This window comes from Sarcophilus harrisii, chromosome 4, assembly GCF_902635505.1.
Source record: "Sarcophilus harrisii chromosome 4, mSarHar1.11, whole genome shotgun sequence".
Classification (NCBI taxonomy): domain Eukaryota; kingdom Metazoa; phylum Chordata; class Mammalia; order Dasyuromorphia; family Dasyuridae; genus Sarcophilus; species Sarcophilus harrisii.
Window position 1 is genome coordinate 392,762,505 of NC_045429.1, and position 22,280 is coordinate 392,784,784.

The window sequence follows — 22,280 nt, forward strand, 5'->3', positions numbered from 1 at the left end:
CACTGTTAGCCTACTGAGAGATTCTGCATCTTCAGAGCAACTAAATGATTGCCTTCTCTTTTGTCTTAGTTGCTTTTCCTAGTTATTCCATTGCAGGCTTATGTTATTGGGCTAAAGATTAGAATTGAATGTCTGCTCTGCTCCTGGGCTCAGAGGCACACAACAAAGTTTTCAGAATTTGTTCTGTATTTAGCATTCAGTTAAGATCCTACTCATTCATAACTTTCTCTTTACTGGGTCTGTCAGTTGAAACTGGATACCTGCCATATAGCATCATTTCTTCTATAGCATTAGTTTTTTTTTTTTTTTTTAATAGCCTTTTATTTACAGGTTATATGCATGGGTAACTTTACAGCGTTAACAATTGCCAAACCTCTTGTTCCAATTTTTCACCTCTTACCCCCCACCCCCTCCCCTAGATGGCAGGATGACCAGTAGATGTTAAATACATTAAAATATAAATTAGATACACAATAAGTATATATGGCCAAAACATTATTTTGCTGTATAAAAAGAATCAGACTCTGAAATATTGTACAGTTAGCTTGTGAAGGAAATCAAAAATGCAGGTGGGCATAAATATAGGGATTGGGAATTCAATGTAATGGCTTTTAGTCATTTCCCAAAGTTCTTACTCTGGGTGTAGTTGGTTCAGTTCATTACTGCTCCATTGGAAATGATTTGGTTGATCTCGTTGCTGAGGATGGCCAGGTCCATCAGAACTGGTCATCATATAGTATTGTTGTTGAAGTATATAATGATCTCCTGGTCCTGCTCATTTCACTCAGCATCAGTTCGTGTAAGTCTCTCCAGGCCTTTCTGAAATCATCCTGTTGGTCATTTCTTACAGAACAGTAATATTCCATAATATTCATATACCACAATTTATTCAGCCATTCTCCAACTGATGGACATCCATTCAGTTTCCAGTTTCGCCACTACAAAAAGGGCTGCCACAAACATTCGTGCACATACAGGTCCCTTTCCCTTCTTTATGATCTCTTTGGGATATAAGCCCAGTAGTAACACTGCTGGATCAAAGGGTATCCAGTTTGATAACTTTTTGAGCATAGTTCCAAACTACTCTTCAAAATGGTTGGATTCGTTCACAACTCCACCCACAATATAGCATTAGTTCTTGCACCTGGCATTAGTTTGTGGGTCCCCTGGGCTCTCTTTTTGCCTTTTTTACTTCCTGCTCTGGTACATTGTCTTGGCCCTCTTTCAGTCCCTACGAGTTAGAATGCTACCTGGCACTGCAATTCTATCATCACCCAGGTCAACAGCCGTCATTGTCGTCTTAAACTTGGTGACTGTTCTTAAGCTTGGGTTTGAAATATTATCTACTAGCATGGAAATTTAACTCACTGTGACATTTTCCTGGGTTTTCCCATTTTGAATTTGGTCTGGCATGTTTTCTAGGTTGTTGTGTAGAAGGTATGCTGGGTGAACTAAAGGAAAACATCTCCAAAACCTTGACTCTGTGCCTGAAATTTAGCTTTATTATATCTGTATGAAATTTGGGCATTGGTTTTCCTTGGTATACTTCCATTTTTTAAAAGATCAAATTGATCATTAAGACTCTTAGGGACACCTATATGGTGCAGTGGATAGAGCGGCCCTGAAGTCAGGAGGACTTGACGTCAAATCCTGCCTCAGACACTTAATATTTTCTAGCTATATGATCCTGGGCAAGTCACTTAACTTCAGTCACCTCAGCAAAAAACAAAGCAAAACAAAAAGACTCTTAATAGGCTTTTGGGTACTCATCAATACTGTCATGCCTTTGATCTAAGACAGTTCTGAAGGACTCGTGATGAAAAATGTTATTAATTTCAGAGAACTGATGAGCTCTTGAATGCAAGTTGAAGTATAATTTTAAAACATTTAAAAAATTTTAATAGTATTTTATTTTTCCAAATATATGCAAAGATAGTTTTCAACATTTCACTTTTGCCAATACCATATGTTCCAAAATTTTTTCCCTCTCCCTGCTCACTACTCCCTAAGACAGCATAAAGTTGTCCCTAAGACAACATTTCCATATTCATCATGCTGTGCATGAAAAATCATATCAAAAGGAAAAAACACAAAAAAGAAAAAAAAAGCAAACAAAACCAATAATTTGAAAAAGGTGAAAATACTGTGCTTTGACCCACATATAGTCTCCATAGTTTTATATCTAGGTGCAGATGGCAATTTCCATCCCAAATCTAGATGAATTGCTTTGAATCACTTCAGTGTTGAAAAGAGCCAAGTCTATCATAGTTATTCATCACATGATCTTTTTACTGTGTACAATATTCTCTTGGTTCTGCTTATTTCACTCAGCATCTGTTCATGTAAGTCTTTCCAGGCGAAATATAATATTTTCACTTGCTCCTTCCTTCCCTCTTTCTTTCACTGCTTCCCTCCCTCCCTCCCTTTTTCCTTCCTTCCTTATAATATGAGTAATTTGAAATTATGTTTTGCATAATTTCACATGTGTAATAAACTATTGCTTGCCTTCTCAGGAGGAGAGGGAGGAGGAAAAGTAAGATGGGAGGGAGAGATTTGAAATTCTGAACAATAAAAGATGATTAAATGTACAATAAACAGATATAAAAGTGGGATAATATATATCATTAAAGAAATATATTAGCTATAAAAGAAATTAAGGTGGTCTATTTAGTAGGTTTGAAAGATAACTATTAGATAGCCCACATGTACTATTGATATTTAGTATGAAGAAATTAAGAGAAAGAATCCTGGTGGATGCTTTGAGTCTTCTTTGGAGGATTATTGACAGAAGGATATGCATAAGAATTGTACAGGGTAGGAAGGCAACAGGGGTCATTTGAAGGAATGTCTATCTTTTTATGAAGTACAATTGTAGTCTTAGTTTATTTTACTAAGGCAGTAATATTTTAAAGAATAACTTCCATTGAAAATTAAACAGTTTTGCTTTCTGTTTTTTAATAATAACTTTTTTATTTTCAAAATGTGTGCAAAGATAGTTTTCAATAATTACCTTTGCAAAACCTTGTGTTCCAAATTTTTTTCCCTCCCTTCCTCCCACTCTCCTTCCCTACATAGCAAGTCCAATATATGTTAAATACGTACAATTTTCATATTTATCATGGTGCACAAGAAAAATCAGTTCAAAAAGGGAAAAAAAGAAAACAAAAAGCAAGCAAACAACAGCAAAAATACTATATTGTGATCCACATTCAGTCCTCATAGGCCTCTCTGTGTATGCAAACGGCTCTCTTCTTCACAAGTCTATTAGAATTGCCCTGAATCACTTCATTGTTGAAGATCGTCACATTGTCTTCTTGTTGCAATGTACAAAGTTCTCTTGGTCCTACTTACTTCTCTTAGCTTCAATTCATGTAAGTCTATCCAGCCTTTCTGAAATCATCCCACTGATCATTTCTTATAGAATCTATATATATAATAATAATAATATAATATATTATTATTAATATATAATATAATAATATAATTATATATATATTATATATTATAATAATCTATAACATCCATATACCATGACTTATTTATAGCCATTCTTCAACTGATGGACATCCACTAAGTTTCTAGTTCTTTGCCACTACAAAAAGGGGTGCTACAAACATTTTTTTACATGTGCTTCCTTTTTATGATTTCTTTGGAGTACAGGGCCTGGAGAGATATTCCTGGATCAAAGATATGCACAGTTTGATCAGCTTTGCTTTCTTAAATATTTAAACTTAAGGTATTTTGGGGAATTTACTTATCCATAACACTTTAGTATTAGTGAGTATAGTATAGTATACTTTAGTATAAATGAGCTTTTATTATTATCCTACCTTTATGCAGAATTTCAGGGTTTGTGATAATGTTTGTTATAATCAAAGAACCAAAAAATAAGCTGAAATCAAGGACTTTTTTCTGGAAGCAAGTTCCAAGGTATACTGCTTCTCATATTACACACTGTATGGGAGATTGGTAATAGAATTAGTGTAGTTCAGCAGAAATCACAGTATCTCTGGAGTCAAAGAATATATATATTCACCTCAAATGATTTAAACTTGTGTAATATTGCACGAGTCCTTTATCTCCATGCCCTCCAGCTTTCTCATCTATAAAATAAGAGATTTGAACCAGATGACTTCTGTCTAGATTATAATAGTAAAGTATTGTTGGGGTTTTTTTGTTGTTATTGGGTTTTTTAAGCAATTATTAAAGAATAGTTATTTGCATTTGATTTAATTAGCTTTTGTACATTTAAATTCTGAAATTATTTTTAATTTTAAACATGGTCACTTTTATAATTTAGTTTAATATTGTAAATTTTTAGATTTTCATTAACATTTTTGTGAGTTATTAAATTGGAAAGCATATATTATAGGATATTTCAGAAAGTTATCTTTTTCAGATATTATATATTTTTTAATCCTTTATAATGGCCAAATATTTATGTTGTAGGGTCGAACAGCAAAGGAATGAAGCAATGGAAAATGCTGAAGAATTGGGCAAAGCTTTCAAAGAATATAAAGAAAGAGTAGCTGAAAAGTTGGAAAGGGTAAGAGAGAACATATTCTGGGGGCCTTTTAGTCATTATTGTTCAGTCTAGAATTACAAAATTATTGTACTAAATTTCAGCAAAATCAGAGTATGTTATTTGTATGAAATATATTGATTACTTTTTGTAAATATGATAAGATGTAATGTGCTCTTGAAAATATAATAAACTTTTGAGTTTCCCTCAGCAGTGTTTCTTAGTTCTTTTGCTTTTGGTAAATATTTGTTGAATGAATGAATGAAGACACACAGTTTTTGCTTTACTTTCTTTTTAAAAAAAATATTATTTTATTTTCCCCCCTCAATGGCATATGAAAACAATTTTTCATATTACATGATTTTTTAATCCCTTCCTCCCTCCTCTCCCTTCTGCCTATTCTTCAAGACAGTAAGCAGTCTGATAATTGTGCTTTAACTTTCAACTCTTTTAGACAAGAGACTCTGAAGCTGAGCTCATTGACTGGGGTTAGGAACAGGGCAAGGGGTGTTAGTGCTGAAGTGTTTGGGCTGGATGTTCCACTTAGGCTAAATGAGAACTGGCATAGTAATTTTAGCACCATTAGCATGTAAATTCTAAGAAAAAGCAGAAGTGGCCCATGGCCTAGGAGCTTCCTGTTATGAAAAGAAAGATGGTGGGTAGCTAGTTATGTCCATACAATAACCCATCTTCTGACATCTGACTGGGCAGGAGGAGAGCTTCTTCTGTTGTCCTCTTGTGATTGTTCATCCCTGCTTGGGCTGGCTTATTCTGTCTTTTCTAGTTTTTTCTTGTTTTTTTTCCCCCATCTCCTTTCTTTCCTTCTTTTCCCTAGTCATTTTCATTTCATTCTCTTCTTTTCTCTTATATGACTTTTCTCTTTTCCACCCCCAGTCACATCCTGAAACTAACAGGATCCTTGAAAACTAACACATTATCTGTTGATAAGAGCTAGACTTCTTACTAATTATAAATTCCACTTACACTAAGCACTTTTAATAGAATCTTGAGAAAGCCACAAAACCTTAGATAAATAAAAAATAGGACACTGTTTTTATAAAAACAGATTAAAGAGGTCTTGCCCATAGAAATAACAACTTGTAATACATAAATTTGAAGTGTCTCTATGACACTTATTTTATCACTTTAAGCTAAAGTAGTTCATTCATTAAACAACCTTGTATGTAAATATTAGGTGCTTCTGCTTTCTGTCCTCACATACTCTTCTTCATCTAAAAATGTCTCCAAAGTTACCACTGCTCTCTCATTTGCCAGATCTTAGGCCTTTTCTCAAACCTCATTCTCCTTAAATGTTTTTAAGATACCACTCTCCTGGTAGTTCTTCTGCCTAACTGCTTCTTCTCTATCCTTTTGCTTGATTCTTTTGTACATCACATTCTCTGATCATCAGTGCCCCTTTAGGTCCTTTTCTGGGACCTTGTTTCCCTCTTGGTGTTCCCATCAATTCTCATGTATTTAATTTGTCTTTATGCTGATTCTCCAATGTTCTTACCCTACACCAACCTTTACTGACTTCCAAACTTACTTCTCCAATTGCCTTTCAAACATCTCAAAGTTGGATTTCCAACAGACATCTTAAACTCCACAGAACTACAACAGAACTCATTACTTTTTCCTTCAAATGATTCTCCCCAATACACTTTCTCTATTACTTTAGTACAACATTCCCAGTTTCTCAGGCTTGCTATCCATGTGTGACTGTAGAATTCATTTTCTCTCAACTCCCCTTCCTACTTCAATCTATTTTTTAATTAATGATTTAATCAATAATAAATTTAATCAATGATTAGAAGCATAATCCATAATGTAGAGAAACGGCTATCACACTAGCTATCAGACAAGAATAAGAATCTTGATAGACCAAATCACTGGCCCAGCTTCCTGGTTTGCAGATCAAAAAAAAAAAAAAAAAAAAATCTGCAAAATTGGTCAAATATAAAAGATTAGCATTAAATCAAAGTTTGGAGGAAGATTGAAAGGAATGAGTCAAAAGGGACTTTAAATTTTTTTTTTAGCATGAATAAATGAGAAAATAATATTGATACAGGTGGGAGTTAGCAGGATTACCAGTTTGAGGAGCAACAAGATGAAGTTAATTTTGGATACATTGAATCTAAGGAGGTACTGGAAATGCTTAGTAGGCTGTTGGTGGTATTAATTGGAACTCAGATGAAAATACACATTTAGAAGAGATATAAATGTGGAAATTATCAAAGAGTGGTTTTAAATTTTACCAAATCCATCCTCCCTCCACAAAACCCAGTGGAGGGATTTGAAAGCAGAGTATTAATGAACTCTGCAATTCAATTCAGCAAATGTTTAAGGGCTTGAGTGCAAGCATATGTTAAACATGGAAGATACAAAGATAAAAATGATTTTCTCTGCCCTCAAGCTCACATTCTACTTGGGAGATATGACAGTTATACATGAGGAGGGCAAATGAAAGAAGCAGGAAGATTTTGAGGAAGGAAAGAAACCTTTAAGAGAAATAGTAGCCAAAATCTAGCAGGAAATTCCTACAGTTAAAACGCTAAGAAGAAAAGTCACTCAAAAGAGTAAAAAAAAAAAAAAAAGAAGCAGAACCAAGATGGTACAGTGCCCAGCACATATCAAGGAAGAAAAAAAGCATTTCAATGAAAGGGAAGGGTTAACAATGCCAGGTGCAGAAAAGTGAAAAAAAAAAAAAAGTCAGGATTTGACAGTAAAAAAAAATATATTCTTTTGACTAGGGGTAGGTTTGTTTTCTGCTTCATACAAATATTCCTTAGAGAAGAGATAATAATTGCCTTTACATCTTAGTGATAATCATGTCTGCTTTTGTAAAGCTATAGAACTATCTCCTAAGGGAATAAGACTGGGCAGGTGAGTTTTCACTCAATTTGATAACACAGTTGCAGAATTGTGAGTATTTGCTTCTAAAGGCATTTGCTGCAAAGCATTAAGGATGTTAGTGATTGATCTTTTGTAGCAGCAGAGAAGCATAGTTGCCATGAAAGGTTCCCCTTTTAGGAATTAGGAGAGTGAAGATTGGGAAAAAGCTAGAAGACAAATTGCTTCATTTTTAATCTGAAATTTATATTTGCTTGCATTGTGGCATAACTTTATAACATTAACTATTAATTATGGTATTGCTTTCACTGAATGCTTTTTCAGATGGTTTGCCCATTGGGGTTCTTTAAAAGCAAAGAACTGTTGCCCTCAGGATGGATTCTGAATAATAATAACTTCTCTTTGAGGAGATGAGAGTTGATAAAGACCTCCTCTCTTCCATCTCTGCACTGCATTTCAAATTTAAGTAAACTTTCTCTTCTTCCCATAAGCTCAAGTGTTTTAGGGAAAGGAAAAAAAGCCCAACTCTTTGTTTAGAAATACTGGGGACTCTTGTTTTAGTGAATGCTCAGAATACATCAGCCCTCTTTACACATTTTAGAACCCAGGTTGCTTAAAGGATGCTTAAATCATGTCACAATTTTAATGTTAGTGTTTTCATTTCATTTAACATTTCAGGTTCAAGCTGAAGAAGAGCTGTTAGAGAAAAATCTAGTAAATTGTGAAAAAGAAAATAAAAGATTACAGGAAAAATGTGTTGTATACAAAGAGGACTTGGAATCCATGAAAGACAAGTTGAGGTATGCTGTGTATCTGCAATGGACACATTACAAAGAACTGAAAAGACAGTTCTATTAAGATGAAAACAACAACAAAAAAAGAAAACCAAATTCTCTGCAAGGACTAAGGGTGGCCTTGATTTGTTAAGAATAGCAATTTCCCAACATCTTTATAAGCTTAAATAAAAAATTTCCAGGAATAAGATAGGTGAAATAAAAATGATATAATTTGTTAGCATAAATGAATATTATGTTGATAAGAATTTAGGATTTTTTTATTTAATAGAGATTTTAATTGTTTTCAGTATAGAAATGAACATTTTTATTAAAGTTGTGTCAATTAACCAACTGTCCACATTGTATTTTGTATTTATTTCTGGCTTAAAAACAAAAAACCCCAGAACATCCAAATAATACCATTAAAGAATTTGGTCTCCATAACAATTTTTCTCCTCTACTCTTACTTATCAAAAAGCTTGTGAAAAATAGGATGTTTATGTAATTTGTTTCATGTAGCTAGCATACTTTAAATGCAAAGTCTACATTTTTCTTTGTTATAAATACCCATATGGTATAAAGTTGTTTTAATTTCAGATGTTAGCTTAATGTGTTGATTCACACTTTTTTGCATATCTTTATATCTATTTTATACTTAAAGAATTGATATAATAATTTGAAATAAGAATAATTTGTATTACTTGATAAACTATTGCTTGTACATCAAAAATAAATTTTATTTAACCCAATTCAAGGAATGGATCAGTAAACACACAAAAGATGCTTTCTTTTTTAAAAAAAAAAATACATTTTGTATTTTTCTAAGAAAGAAAAAACAGTTCATTATGTAGCTTTCTGTTTTAGCAGCTAATGCTTATTTTAATCTTAGAATCAGTTTTCTCTATTTGCTCCTTCTTATAAGTTGCAGAGTTTAAATTCTTACCCTCTCATTGAGTCAAGTCCTTTAAAGATCAATAGAACATTATCTGCTTCAGAAAAGTATTTTATAGTTGAGAATAATAATCTGTGGTTTTCTGTTGTGTTCTTTAATTCTTAGCCTGGGAAATTAAAGTATCCTTTGTGTTATGAGAAATGTTTTGCAGTCAGCTTTCTTGGAATGCACTTTAAAATAAGAATAAAAAGATCATTAAAATATTAAATTATTCTAATTATATGATTTTATTTGAAAGTGTTTTTTTATTTTAATAAGTTAAAAGATGGTGTTAAGAATGATTATTAAAAAAGAGAATATCCTTATCCTCAGTTCATTTTTTCTTTTTTTTTTTTCCTTCATAGGCAATTAAAGGATGAAAATAATGATGGAAAAGAAAGAATAAGGAATATGGTTTTGAAAAATTCTGAGATCATGTCACAATTAACTGAGTCTAAACAAAACATCCTAAAACTGGAGAATGAGTTAGAGGACAAAGAAGAAATTCTTAGAGAAAAACTTGCTCTAGTGAATGAAAACAGAGAATTAAAAGTCCTTATTACAAAGCAGAATGAGCGACTGAGTTTGTGTCAGAGTGAAATTGAAGATTCAAGGCAAGAACTAAGCAGTTTGGAAATGATTATTTCCCAGTTGCCAGTAAGTCTGTTTAAAAATATAACCTATCCACATCTAGTTCTTTATATAACAGGAAAAGAAAATTCTCCTTAGGTGCTTTACCAGATATAGTATCATGCTGTGGTTGCTTTGCTTGGTTGATCTCATTCTGCTGATTCTCTTTTCTTCTTATACCTATCTAGTACTCTTCTTCACACATTCTCTTGAACCTAATGCCTGCTTTCTATCCCTTAAAATCTCTATTCACTCTTCTTTCATGAAGCATGTGCTATGTCTTATCTTTTTCAAGTCACCACATGACAGTTAGTTTCATCATACCTCTAAACTCATCTTCTTAATTTGAGGTTGTGTAGGTAGTTTGTGTGTAAAGGGAGTACTGATGGGTAAGAAGAACAGATGTAGGGTCAGGAGGCTACAAGTGAATAACGGTTTATGATTATTTCTTATACTTGATGATCTCAGTAAAATCACTTATTCAATTTCATGCTCTAGAAAGTACAGGCCCCAAGAACTCATTTTTTTCCCTCCTTTCTGTCTCCATTTAATTTTCTCCAAAGATCTATCATATCTAATTTTTCTTTTTTTTTTTTTTTTTGTATTATAGCTTTTTATTTACAAAACATATGCATGGGTAATTTTTCATCATTGACTTTTGCAAAACCTTCTGTTCCAACTTTTCCCATTCTTCCCCCACCCCCTCCCCTAGATGGCAGGCAGTCCAATACATGTTAAATATGTTAAAGTATATGTTAAATACATTATATGTACACATATTTAAACAGTTATCTTGCACAAGAAAAATTGGATTTAGAAAGAATGTAAAAACAACCTGAGAAGGAAAATAAAAATGCAAGCAGACAATAATAGATAGAGTGGAAATGCTATGTTGTGGTCCACACACATTTCCGATAGTTCTTCCACTGGGTGTTTAGCTGGTTCTCTCCATTACTTAATAATTGGAACTGATTTGGATCCTCTCATTGCTAAAGATAGCCACTTCCATCAGAATTGATCTTTATATAGTATTGTTGTTGAAGTATATAATTTCTCCTGGTTCTGCTCATTTCACTTAGCATTAGTTTATATAAGTCTCTCCAGGCCTCTCTGAAATCATCCTGCTGGTCATTTCTTACCGAACAATAATATTCCGTAACACAACTCATTTTTAAAATATTTGATAACTGAATTTCAATATAGTTGATTCCCCTTATAATCCCATGTAGTACATACATTTTAATGCATTACTCTTTTAAGTCTGTAATATCCACCCAGCTGCCAAAAAACTACTAGATAGTCACAGAATTTTTGAGCTGGAAGGGATCCTAAGGATAATGATTTTTTAAAAAAAAATACAATAAAGGCTCAGGAAAGTAAAGTTACATAGATAATTGGGAGCAGAACTGGACATGTTGGCCTGTACCTATCATCCAATTACCCTGAAACCTGAGGCTGATGGGCCCCTGGACTCAGTGTGGTCTGAGCTGCAGTAAGCAAGGCCAAGTATGAGTTAGCACTGAGTCCTTCATGAATATGGTGTGGCCCCAGGTAGAGCATGGAGTAGGTTGGGGGGCAACCTGAGCACTTCTCACTGTGAAGGGATAGAGAGACCCAGTCTAAAAAAAGAAGAAGACTACAGTTGAAAGCTCCCTAGTAGAAAGAGCCATAGACTGGAATCATAAGACAAGGGTCCTAGCTCTGTTACCTATTAACTGTGTACCCTTAGGCAAGTCATTTAGCCTTTTTGACCCTGTGCTGGCCTTTCTTGTGTTCCAGCGCAATGCTTAGCCATAATAAATGTTGGCTGATTGAATAGTCAACTGTTTCATTTGTAAAATGAAATTAAATTCCTGAAATTATTGTGTAGGAAAGCACTCTATGAACTGTATTATATGATTATGAAATAGTCATATAAAAATAAAAAGTCATATAAAAAGTACATTTTTAAGCCTGAAATTCTGAATCTTAACATCATATTAGAACCTTATTACAAATTCTACAAGTTGGAAAGGAACTCTTGAAATCCAGCTCACACAAATTCTGAAGGTGGTCAACAGCTTCCCTAGAACAATTCCACAACAGGGAACTCATAATTACCCGAGGCATTCCAAAACGAATTCTTCTTGTTAAGAAGCTCTTCTTTGTGTTGAATTAAAACCTATCTCCTTTTAATTTCTACCCATTGATCCTATATCCTGTCCTTTAGTATCAGAGTAAATCTAATACTTTTTTTTACATGACATTCCTTTATTTGAAAACTGTGATCTTCAAAAAGTCTTAGGCCTTCTTTTCTTCAGGTTGAAGTGTTAGCTCCTTTATGTTACAATACATAATTTTAAATTATTTCACTATCCTGGTGATCCTTCTTTGACCTGGTTATTTCCTGCCTTAAAATGACATACCCATATAATACTCCATAATACTTCAATACATAATACTCCAAAAAATAATCTGACCAAGGCAGAGTACAAGAGACTATCAGTTCCTTCTACATTCTGGACCCAGTAGTTTTATTTATGGAACCTAGAATCATCATAAAATTTTTGGCTACCATATTATGCTGTTAGCTCAGATTAATATTCTTATCCCCACACCTGCAAATCTTTTTTCAAGTGAATTATTGTATAAGCTACAACTTTCATTATGAACTTTTAGGGTTTTCTATTTTAAAATACATGCATATATGTTTAACCATGCTTGTTTTTAAACTTGCAGTTTAACAGAGAAAAATTTAATTCTAAAATGTGTATCTGTAAGCGTCAAGTGGAAAAGTTCTCAACCAAAGAAGATTTCTGTGTTTCTTGCTGTGATATAAATCAATCAGTGATCTCAAACCTCAGGTATAATGTTTCATTTTTCTGGAATGATGGTAATCATTAAAATATCTTCTCTTTTTGGTAGTGATAGATATTTTCTTTAAATGTACTTTTTCTTCAACCTTTTGTATTCCTTTCTTTTGTTGCTAGGATTAAGCTTGCAATGAAAGAGGCAGAAATCAATACACTTCAAACAAACCTAACTGCCAGTCAGTTTCCTGGTGCTATTTTTGGTGATGATGAAATACAGGGTGGCCAATTAAGTGGCTTAGAAACAGAACCTGTAAAATTAAGTGGGAATCAAGCAAGTATGTAAAATTATAATTTACCTTTAATAAGAACTATAATTTTTATGATGGTTTCTTGGGGGAAGCAATTCTATCTTATGATCTGATGTTTTATGAAATTATTCACTAATACCTAATGGATTAGCAAAATTTCTTTTTATTCTTTATTTTCTTTAATCAAATAATATAAGGCATAATTTTGTTTCTTCCTTTTACTATTATCCAACGATTTTTTTAAACATTGTAACCCCATATCTATTGTGTTATGATTCCGTTCACTCTATAAGTTAGGCCTCTCTTAGTCACTGTTAGTTACCTGTTTCCCTATGGTAAAATCTTGGTTATTTTGAATACAGCCATGCAGAAGGGAAATCTTTAATTTCCTAGACCCTAGAAGCTCTTACAAATGCAAAGAGAAGAAAGATTTCAGCAGTCATCATTAGTAGCACAAATGGAGCATTGTTGATGGCAATTAGAATCAGTAGTCAAATCAGAAAGCATTTATTAAGTGACTGCTATGTTTCAGGCACAGTGCGAAGCACTGAAAATACAAAAAAAGACAAAAGACCATTTCTGCTTTCAAGAAGCTCCTAGTCTGATGGGAAAACCATATGTAGATTACTATATTCAAACAGTATAATTTGGAGGTAATATCAGAGATAAGGCACTTATTATTATTATTAGAAAAAGATTCCTCTAGAAGATGGGATGCATACTCAGACTTAAAGGAAGCTAGGGAAGCTAAGAGGCAGAGATGAGAAGAGAAAATTCCAGGCATGGAGAAAACTGAAAATGCCAAGGACAGTGTTTTGTTTCCAGGATCAGCAGAATCCAATGTGACAGAGTATGAGGGGAAAGAGAAGTAAGGTGTAAAAAGGTTGTAAAGGTAGGAAGCTTATTGAATAAGAGTGGGATGAGATGGTCATATATCTGTGCTCTAGGAAAACCACTTTGGGTAGTTAAATGGAAAATGAACTGGAGTGGAGAGACTTGGGACAGACTGAACCAGGTTCTTGTAGCAGGCAATATTGCAATAATTCAAGCATCAGGTGATAAGGATCTCCATCACTTCACCAGGTAGCGGCAGTGTCATCAAAGAGAAGCAAAACTGATAGGTCTGAGCAACAGATTGGATATGGGGAGGGAGAGAGAGTAAGGAGTCAGGGATTAACACTACGCTGTGAGTGAGTGGACTAGGAGGATGATGGCACCTTTGACAATAATAAGGAAGTTTGTAATGGACAAAGGATTGGGTTTACTTTTGGACATTTGAGTTTAAGAAGTCTACCAGACAATCCAGTTTGAGATGTCTGTAGACAGTTGGTGATCTAGAACTAGATGTTAAGAGAGAAGTTAGAGCTGGACGAACTTATGAGATCTGAAGTAGATTTAAGCATCATTAGCACAGAAATGATAATTGAAACCAGGGGAGATGGTGAGATCCCTAAGTGAAATAATAGAGAGAAAAGAGAAGAGAGCCTAGAAGAGAGGCCCTGGGGAACATCCACAGCTATTGGGCCTGACCTGATGAAGAGGTAGCCAAGGAGACTTACAAAGGATCAGACAGGTTAAAGGAAAACTAAGACAGATGGTGTCATCATAACTTAGACAAGACAGTATCAAGCAAAAAAAGTGATTGACAGGTCAATCTTCAAAGGCCAAGAAAGATGAAGATTTTTTTTAAAAAAGGCTGTCAGACTTGTCATTTAAGAGGTGGTTGGTAATTTTGGAAAGAACAGTTTCAGTTTAATGATGAGGTTGAAAGCTAGATATTGAGAGTTTAAAAAGATTTTGAGAAGAAAGGAAATGGAGATATCAATTATCAATGACCTCCTCAAGGAGTTTAGCCACAAGAGGAGAAGATATATGCAGCAATAAATAGGTAGTGGGGAGGGGAGGATCCAATAATGAATTTTGGAAGATGTGGAAAAATTGGGTACGTTTGTAGGCAGAAGGTTGGGGTAATGTTTAAAAGGAGAAGCACTATTAAGCTTCTAGAAATCTGGCCTCATCATTCAGAACTCCTGGTTCAGATCTCATACTGAAAAATCTGACTCTGAACTTTCACTTAATCTCTTAATCCCCAAGCAGCTTTTTAAAACTTTTAAATGGGAAAGAAGGTATTTTAATAGAGGAAGACCCCTTCAAGGAGCTCACCACATTGATAAAATCACAAATCTAGAGGAAAAATAATCCATCAGGCACTCTATCAGAATAGAACAGGGACATCAGGACAATTTTACAGCATGAGAGGTGTCAGACAAAGTCCCCTGAGCATCAGAATTACAGTTCTCTATGGCAGAGGAAATCTTAAGAGGGGGAGGGGAAAGTATTTGAAGCTAGCATAAAGGGGTTCCCTTATGGTACCCCTCAAAAACCCTCATAAGGAAAGTATCCCAGCAGCAGTGTAGTTTTACATTCTTTGAGTATATGGGGTGTTCAGGGAGGACTAGTACCTCTGCCCATCTCTCACCTGTGGCCCCAAGAAGCTATGGTTGCTCCCCAGCAAAAGTCTTGGCAGACAGGCTCAACTATGTTAGGAGTAACTGATGGGTCTCAAACCTGTTACTGAGTTAGGAGAACTATATAGTAAACTATTCTAATCTAAAAGATCTCCCCCAGAAGAATAAGCAGATCAAAATAATTTGTTGCAGTAGCCATGAAGGTGACCAAAACAGGTACTATAGAGTGCTTGGTCCAATATCAAGGTGGCAAGGTCATTCCCTGCATTCTGGGCTATCACCATGCATCCTGACTTTTGTCTTTTGGACTTCAATGACTGATAGAGAAAGGTTGATGACTTTATGCAACTCTGCTTCACTCAAGTCCACTTCATGCCCAAGTCAAAACATCATCCCATGATGTCATTGGTCCTCTTCAAAAATGAAGGGCAAGCAACAACCATGTATAGCATCTGTGTCTTCAATATAGCTAAGTGAAATTTGCTATTGATTATGATCTTGAGAAAGTCAGAGAAGTTACATTTTATTCAGTATATCCTATTGAAGATATGTATGAATATCACTTAAAATCTTTATATTTTTAAACATTCTCATTAAAGGATCAATCCTTTAATATTTGGATGAAATAACTACCTAAAACAGGTCATTCCTGGGATTTTTATTTATTTCATGCATCATGCAGGATGACACATCACTTTCATAATGGAATCACCTTTTTTCCAGTTCTTTATGTTCATCTTAGAAATTGTTTTGTGATATTTTTCTGAACTATTTACCCAAGTGTGTTTTGTGATAACTTTAATATTAAACAGTATATGTAAAATTATATTTTGTGTCACAGCAGGCCATATACAATGTCAAAAGTTACATATTGTAAGCAAGAATTTTGAGAGAGAAAAACAAAGACTTGCTTCCGGCATAGAAGAGTTACGTGCTAAGTTGGCCAAAACAGAAGCTGAGAATTCTGAATTAAAGGCTGACATGGCTCATAGGACCAGCCAATTTCAAGCAATACAAGAAGAATTATTAGAGAAAATTACCAATTCTAGTAAAATGGAATCTGAGGTAAGTGGATTTTTAAAAATAAATTAACTCTAATGCAGAAGAAATATAGGAGAGGTGTCTTTTTTTTTAACCTATAGATTAAATTTGGTTTTGATCTGAAAATTATTATACTTTCTAGTGGTTGAAAGGTACTATAATCATAGTGGGAAAAGTACTAATTTTATATTATACTTAAAATGAAATTGCATTTTATGACTTCATTTGATTTTATTTGAAACAATAGAAACAGTAATTTGTAGATAAATCTTTAATCCACAGTATTTTAGTATGACAAATTTATTATAAATATTTAAAATTTTTTCTCCCAGTTGAACAGCAAAGGAAAGAATAAAGAACTGATACTACCTACTTGGAAGGAGAGAAATGTGTGATAGAGATTGAATCTTTTAATATTCTTCAGCTATATAAAGGGAAAATAGAAGTTTTTAAAAGTTTCCACAGAGATAGGAACCTATTGCTTTTCTTTTGGTATGCTATGCTTAACAGCTGGTTGGTTCAATGAATAGAGTGCTAGGCTTGGAGTCAGGAAGACTTGACTTCAAATATATTCTCAGACATTTATTAGGCTTATGACTTGGACAGGCCACTTAACGCCTATTTGCTTCAGTTTCTTCATCTGTAAAATGGAAGTAATAGTACCTATCTCCCAAGATTATTGTGAGGATTAAATGTAACAGTATTTGTAGAGTATGTTTATCATAAAGGCATTTAATAAATGCTTGTTTTCTTCTTTGCTTCCTCTAAACTAGAAGCTGCATATGGGAGCCATGCCTGGGTTAGAGTAGTTGTGTTTTTTATGTTTGTTTCCCTCAGCTCCCTTACTAAGACAGAGGGAAACCCTGTGGGGAATGGATGTGAATAGTGATAAGAGTGACTTATGCAACTTATGCAATCATCTTTCCCAGAAATTTTCAGACATTTGAGTTAGAAAATGTTTTGAATTGATTCAGTTAAAGTCCTATTTGGGCCCAGGGAGATAGCTTAGATTACTTCCATTTTTCTTATTCTAATTGTTTCTGATTCTCATCTCTGCTACTGCATAGTGGATTACTAATTATAAAAACAACTTGTGATTGTATGGAATCCAAAAGTATTATCAAAAAATACAAAGATATCTATCACTGTACATTTGCTTAGGTTTTTACATAATAGAAGCTTTAAACTGAAAAGAACTTTAGGGATTGAGTAGAATCCCTTTATTTTTATCAGAGAGAGGAATTGTTGTAACCTCAGTTGCTCAACAACATAGGTAGGAAGTAGAATAACAAATTACTTTTTGACTTCATAGCCAAAACTTTTCTACTATACTACAGATTCACATAGTATGTTTAGTAGTATATATGAAAAGAGTTTTAAACTGTAGAAGAAAATTAGCTATAATTTCCTAGAAAAAGAAATTTTATTTTCTGTTTATCAACTACACTCATCTCAAAGTATATATTCATTTTTTTCAGATGACAAAGAAAAATTCTCAGATTCTCACATTAGAGAAACAGCTTGAAGAAAAAACAAATGCTTATTCTTCTGTTGCTGCAAAAAATTCTGAACTGGAACAGGAAGTTATGGTAAAAATAGCCTTTTAACTGAGAGCATTTCTCTTTGTTTTTATACTTTTTAACAGCATGTTTTAAACATTAGCATTGTTATTGAAGTAATTTATATGACAAATTTCAAATGTTGTTTGTTAGATAAAAACACTTAACAACTGCTTGGTCCTTGTTTTGCACATTTTAAGAAATGTTATGTTTTCACATTAAATACATCATTAATATGTTTAGTTAGTTATTTCCTTAAAAGTACTATTGTATTTTCTAGGAAAAGAATGAAAAGATACACAGTTTGGAATCAAATATAAATTCAGAACATGAGAAAATGTGTGTAGCTTTTGAAACGGCAAAGAAAATTCATTATGAACAACACAAAGAGATGGAACATCAGATTGAACTAGTAAGAATTTATTGAATTAAAATATAATTCTATTTTGCCTTTAATCTTTTAAAATAATTTTAATAATTTCATTTTAAAACTTCAGCAGATGCTTCCATATGCTTTATTAGTGATAGCATTTGGATGAAAATCAGGTGAAAAAAATGAGAGTAACTATACTTAAGAACCTTTGATTAAATGGAAAGGAGAAAATTTGAAGTAGAATGTTAGTTTGGGTGAAAAGCTCCAGAGAATAGGATAACCTTTAGCTGTTTCAAAGTAGACTAACCAGTATGGTTAAAAAAGAAACTTAAAAAGAGATTTCATTATAATTTTAGAAAATATTTTATATTATTGCCAAAAAGATTAAAAACAGTCTAGAAAATTTTTATGATAAATGTTGTAATTAAAATTGTTGGGTACCCTTCTTCTATGCAGTCTTGGAAATTATAAATTTGGGATATATTTGTCCAGAAAATGTGGGCTTGGATCAGGATCTGTTTTCTTTTGATCTGACTCAAAAGATTTGATGTTGTCTTGGAATGGCCCTCATATTAAAGATGTATAACAAAAGGCTAGACCAATTTTCTTTAGGTATCATTCTCCAGATTTAGTAGGTAGGTTCATTGTTTAGTTTTCAAGGGACAAAAAACAAAAGACAACACAGAATATTAGTTCCACAATATGTTGCCACAGGATATTGTTTCTTATCATTGTTAAAGCTGGGTCATCAAATAGCTACAGAATTAATCTCAAAGGATTACTGCAAAGAGTCAAGAACTATTCACTTCTAGTTTAGATATCTCCTAACCTGTATCTATGTCTATATATCTATATAATGTATCTATATACATGGCTAGAAGATGCCCTAGTATCTAAATCTAACTTCTATATGCCTCCTTGCATTCGCATCTGATTTTTGCAGAGACTAGGGCCTTGGTTGGAGTTGGAACAGCTTTACTGAAGTCAAAGAAATCCTAGTATATACAGTGTGGAAGGTTTCATTGCTTCCTGCATTGGATAACACTTGAATACAGTTTAGTAGACTTCTTTTCAGGTCATTATGATAGTAAAAAGTGAACCTTGTTTTTTGGCCAAAGATTACCTAATATTGTGACAGAAATACTAGATATTAAAATGGAAAAAACTAGATGCCATGGTAACATGGTAACCCAAAATTTGTAGGGCCCTGAACTAGGCAATATGGAATAATTTGGGAACTTTTTAAGTAGTTTGGTTAGAGAAGGATATTCCTAGGCTTTTATCCCAGTACATGCTAAAGTTATGTTTTGAGGTATTTTTTTTTCCTAGAAATGGAGACAGTATCATGGTTTTGTAAAAAGTTCTACTTCATGTGTATGGTTTTGGAGGATGATGAAAAGATTTAGCATGAAAAGGAAGATGTGTCAAAGAATTGCTTAACCTTTAGGTCACACTTTGTAAAGAGGACAACCATGAACAGTATCTATTGGTTGCTAAGCCTCAGGAAGAATATAAACACAGACTTGCCTAAAATGATTTTTGACCCTCCAAAAATTGAGAAAAATTGTGTATATTAGTTTAGTCTGTAAAGACCATCATACCACTGAATTACAGAGTAAATCTTTCTATGACCTCAGATAGGGGATAGAATCTAGTCCTGTGACTTCACTAACTTGGCACAGGAATATCAAACACTGACATCATCATGAACATTTATATAGTGTTTACTTTGTGTCTGATACTACATCAAGTACTTGACAGTTATTATCTCATTTGATCCTGATGGAAGGTGACTAATCTATACATAAGGATACCTGCAGATTTCATATTATCTTAGTTATGAAATGTAATATTATTCATATTTTATTGTATTTTTACTTATTTTGTTAAATATTTCTCAGTGAACATTTTAATCTGGTTCAGTATCCCTTGGGGAATGTTATGAACAAAAGGACTTGTAGGATTTTAACAGGCAGAGATGGGGAAGTGCCATGCAAGACTGTGATGGAGGAAAGTATAGATTATATACTGGTATAAAGTAATGTAGTTTTACTAGAATTATAGATGTGGATATATGATCATGTGGAATAATGCTATGAAAGGTAAGGTGGAGTTACACTCCAGGCTAAGAAATTCTTAATGTATAGCCTGACTCTATCTGCTTTTTTATTAATGAAATATTCATATTGATCAATTTGTTTTGAATGCTTCATTCCAAAAATACTGCTTAGTTTTAAAAATTATTTATTTCCACATAATACATTAGACATAATCTCTTTGCCATTAATATCTAGTTCTGAGTAGTTTAAAATGTTTTTAAAAAATCTTCCCTTGAATATTAAACTATAATTTTTTTTACAATTTCAATCTAACAAAGGAAAAGAAAGATATGAGCCAAGTTATATAGAGTTTTAAGTGCCAGGCTTAAGATCATATATTCTTCTACAGGAAGCCACTAAAGAATCTTGAACAGGGGAATGGCATGGTCATATCTAGCTTAATAATTTGGCTCCTTTGAATATTATGGATAATAGAGAAATTAGAAGCAGGGAAACTGACCCACTGACAAAGAACCTACTGCATCAATAAGAGTGATCAAGGCCTGAAATAAGGTAGTGACTATGTTCTGGAAGGAAGGGGAACTTGTCCTGTATTGAAGTTGTTAAAATCAAGCTCCATTTTAAGGTCAGGCACATGATAAAGCACACAGAGATGAGAAAAGTGTTCTGATTTTTATTTTGTTAACAGATAAATTGTCTGAATTCATTTGATTATCACTTTTATCTAGATCTTAAAATATAGAGATTAGATGATTTTTGAGAATTGGCTTTTCTTCCTCCTTTTCTGGAATGTTGCAGAATTCTTTAGGGCCTTCATATCAATTTTCACTTTCTGCCTTCAGGGTAGTTCTGTTTGTGCCAACATCTTTTTGATTCCCCAGATAATATCACATCCTTTCATTCTCTTCAACTCTTACTTTCTCTGAATTTTCATACAAATGAAAACACTAGTTCTTTGTTGACTGCCCACCAGTTCCAAGCTATGGGGAACTTTTCTGATGCCTTAACAATATCAGATCTCCACACTTTGGATGTGGTAATTTATTCCAACATCCCAAACCAACCCTCCACACCCCCATGATTTCTTTGGCTGACCAGGAATGTATCTTCATCTAGAGCAGGGTTAGGGAACATCTGACCCACGGACCATATAATGCTGGCAAAATCATTTGCAAAATCAAATGCGAAGGATAATGAGGTGAAAGCTACAGAATAACCCCCCTACACACACACTGCTCAAGTTCTATAAGTTGATAATTTTGTATGGCTTGCAAATGATATCATTTATTCATTTTTTAAAATTTTTGCAAAGCAAAAATTTGCAGTTAAGTGACTTGTCCTGGGTCACACAGCTAGTAAGTGTTAAGTATCTGAGGCTGGATTTGAACTCATCCTCTAGGGGCTCTAATGACTGCTCTGGCTAGCTGCCAAATGTCACTTGGCAGAAAAAAAGTTTTTACCCCTGATCATTAGTGTCCTAGAATTAAATGCTTGTTGTAGTATTGTTGCACAGTAAGTCTTTTTTTTTTTTAATTATTATTATAGCTTTTTATTTACAAGATATATGCATGGGTAATTTTTCAGCATTGACAATTGCAAAATCTTTTGTTCCAACTTTTCCCCTCCTTCCCCCAGATGACAGGTTGACCAATACATGTTAAATATGTTAAAGTATAAATTAAATACAATATATGTATACATGTCCAAACAGTTATTTTGCTGTACAAAAAGAATAAGACTTTGAAATAGTGTACAATTAGCCTGTGAAGGAAATCCAAAATGCAGGTGGACAAAAATAGAGGGATTGGGAATTCTATATAGTGGTTCATAGTCATCTTCCAGAGTTCTTTTGCTGGGTATAAATGGTTCAATTCATTACTGCTCTATTGGAACTGATTTGGTTCATCTCATTGTTGGAAAATGACCATGTCCATCAGAATTGATCATCATGTAGTATTGTTGTTGAAGTA

The 22,280-nt window shown here is 33.5% G+C and overlaps 1 protein-coding gene across 5 annotated transcripts in view; it reads left to right on the plus strand.

Annotated features, from left to right (window-relative positions):
* CCDC18 (coiled-coil domain containing 18) overlaps positions 1-22,280 on the plus strand; it is a 91,225-nt gene that overhangs the window by 17,505 nt on the left and 51,440 nt on the right. For all 5 annotated transcript variants that reach the window (XM_023503381.2, XM_031967091.1, XM_031967095.1 and 2 more), the window contains 8 exons: positions 4,450-4,546; positions 8,051-8,172; positions 9,445-9,736; positions 12,428-12,552; positions 12,679-12,836; positions 16,119-16,342; positions 17,797-17,907; positions 18,158-18,289. In XM_023503381.2, the coding sequence (XP_023359149.1) occupies positions 4,450-4,546; positions 8,051-8,172; positions 9,445-9,736; positions 12,428-12,552; positions 12,679-12,836; positions 16,119-16,342; positions 17,797-17,907; positions 18,158-18,289 (1,261 nt within the window). The remainder of the gene's footprint in view (positions 1-4,449; positions 4,547-8,050; positions 8,173-9,444; positions 9,737-12,427; positions 12,553-12,678; positions 12,837-16,118; positions 16,343-17,796; positions 17,908-18,157; positions 18,290-22,280) is intronic.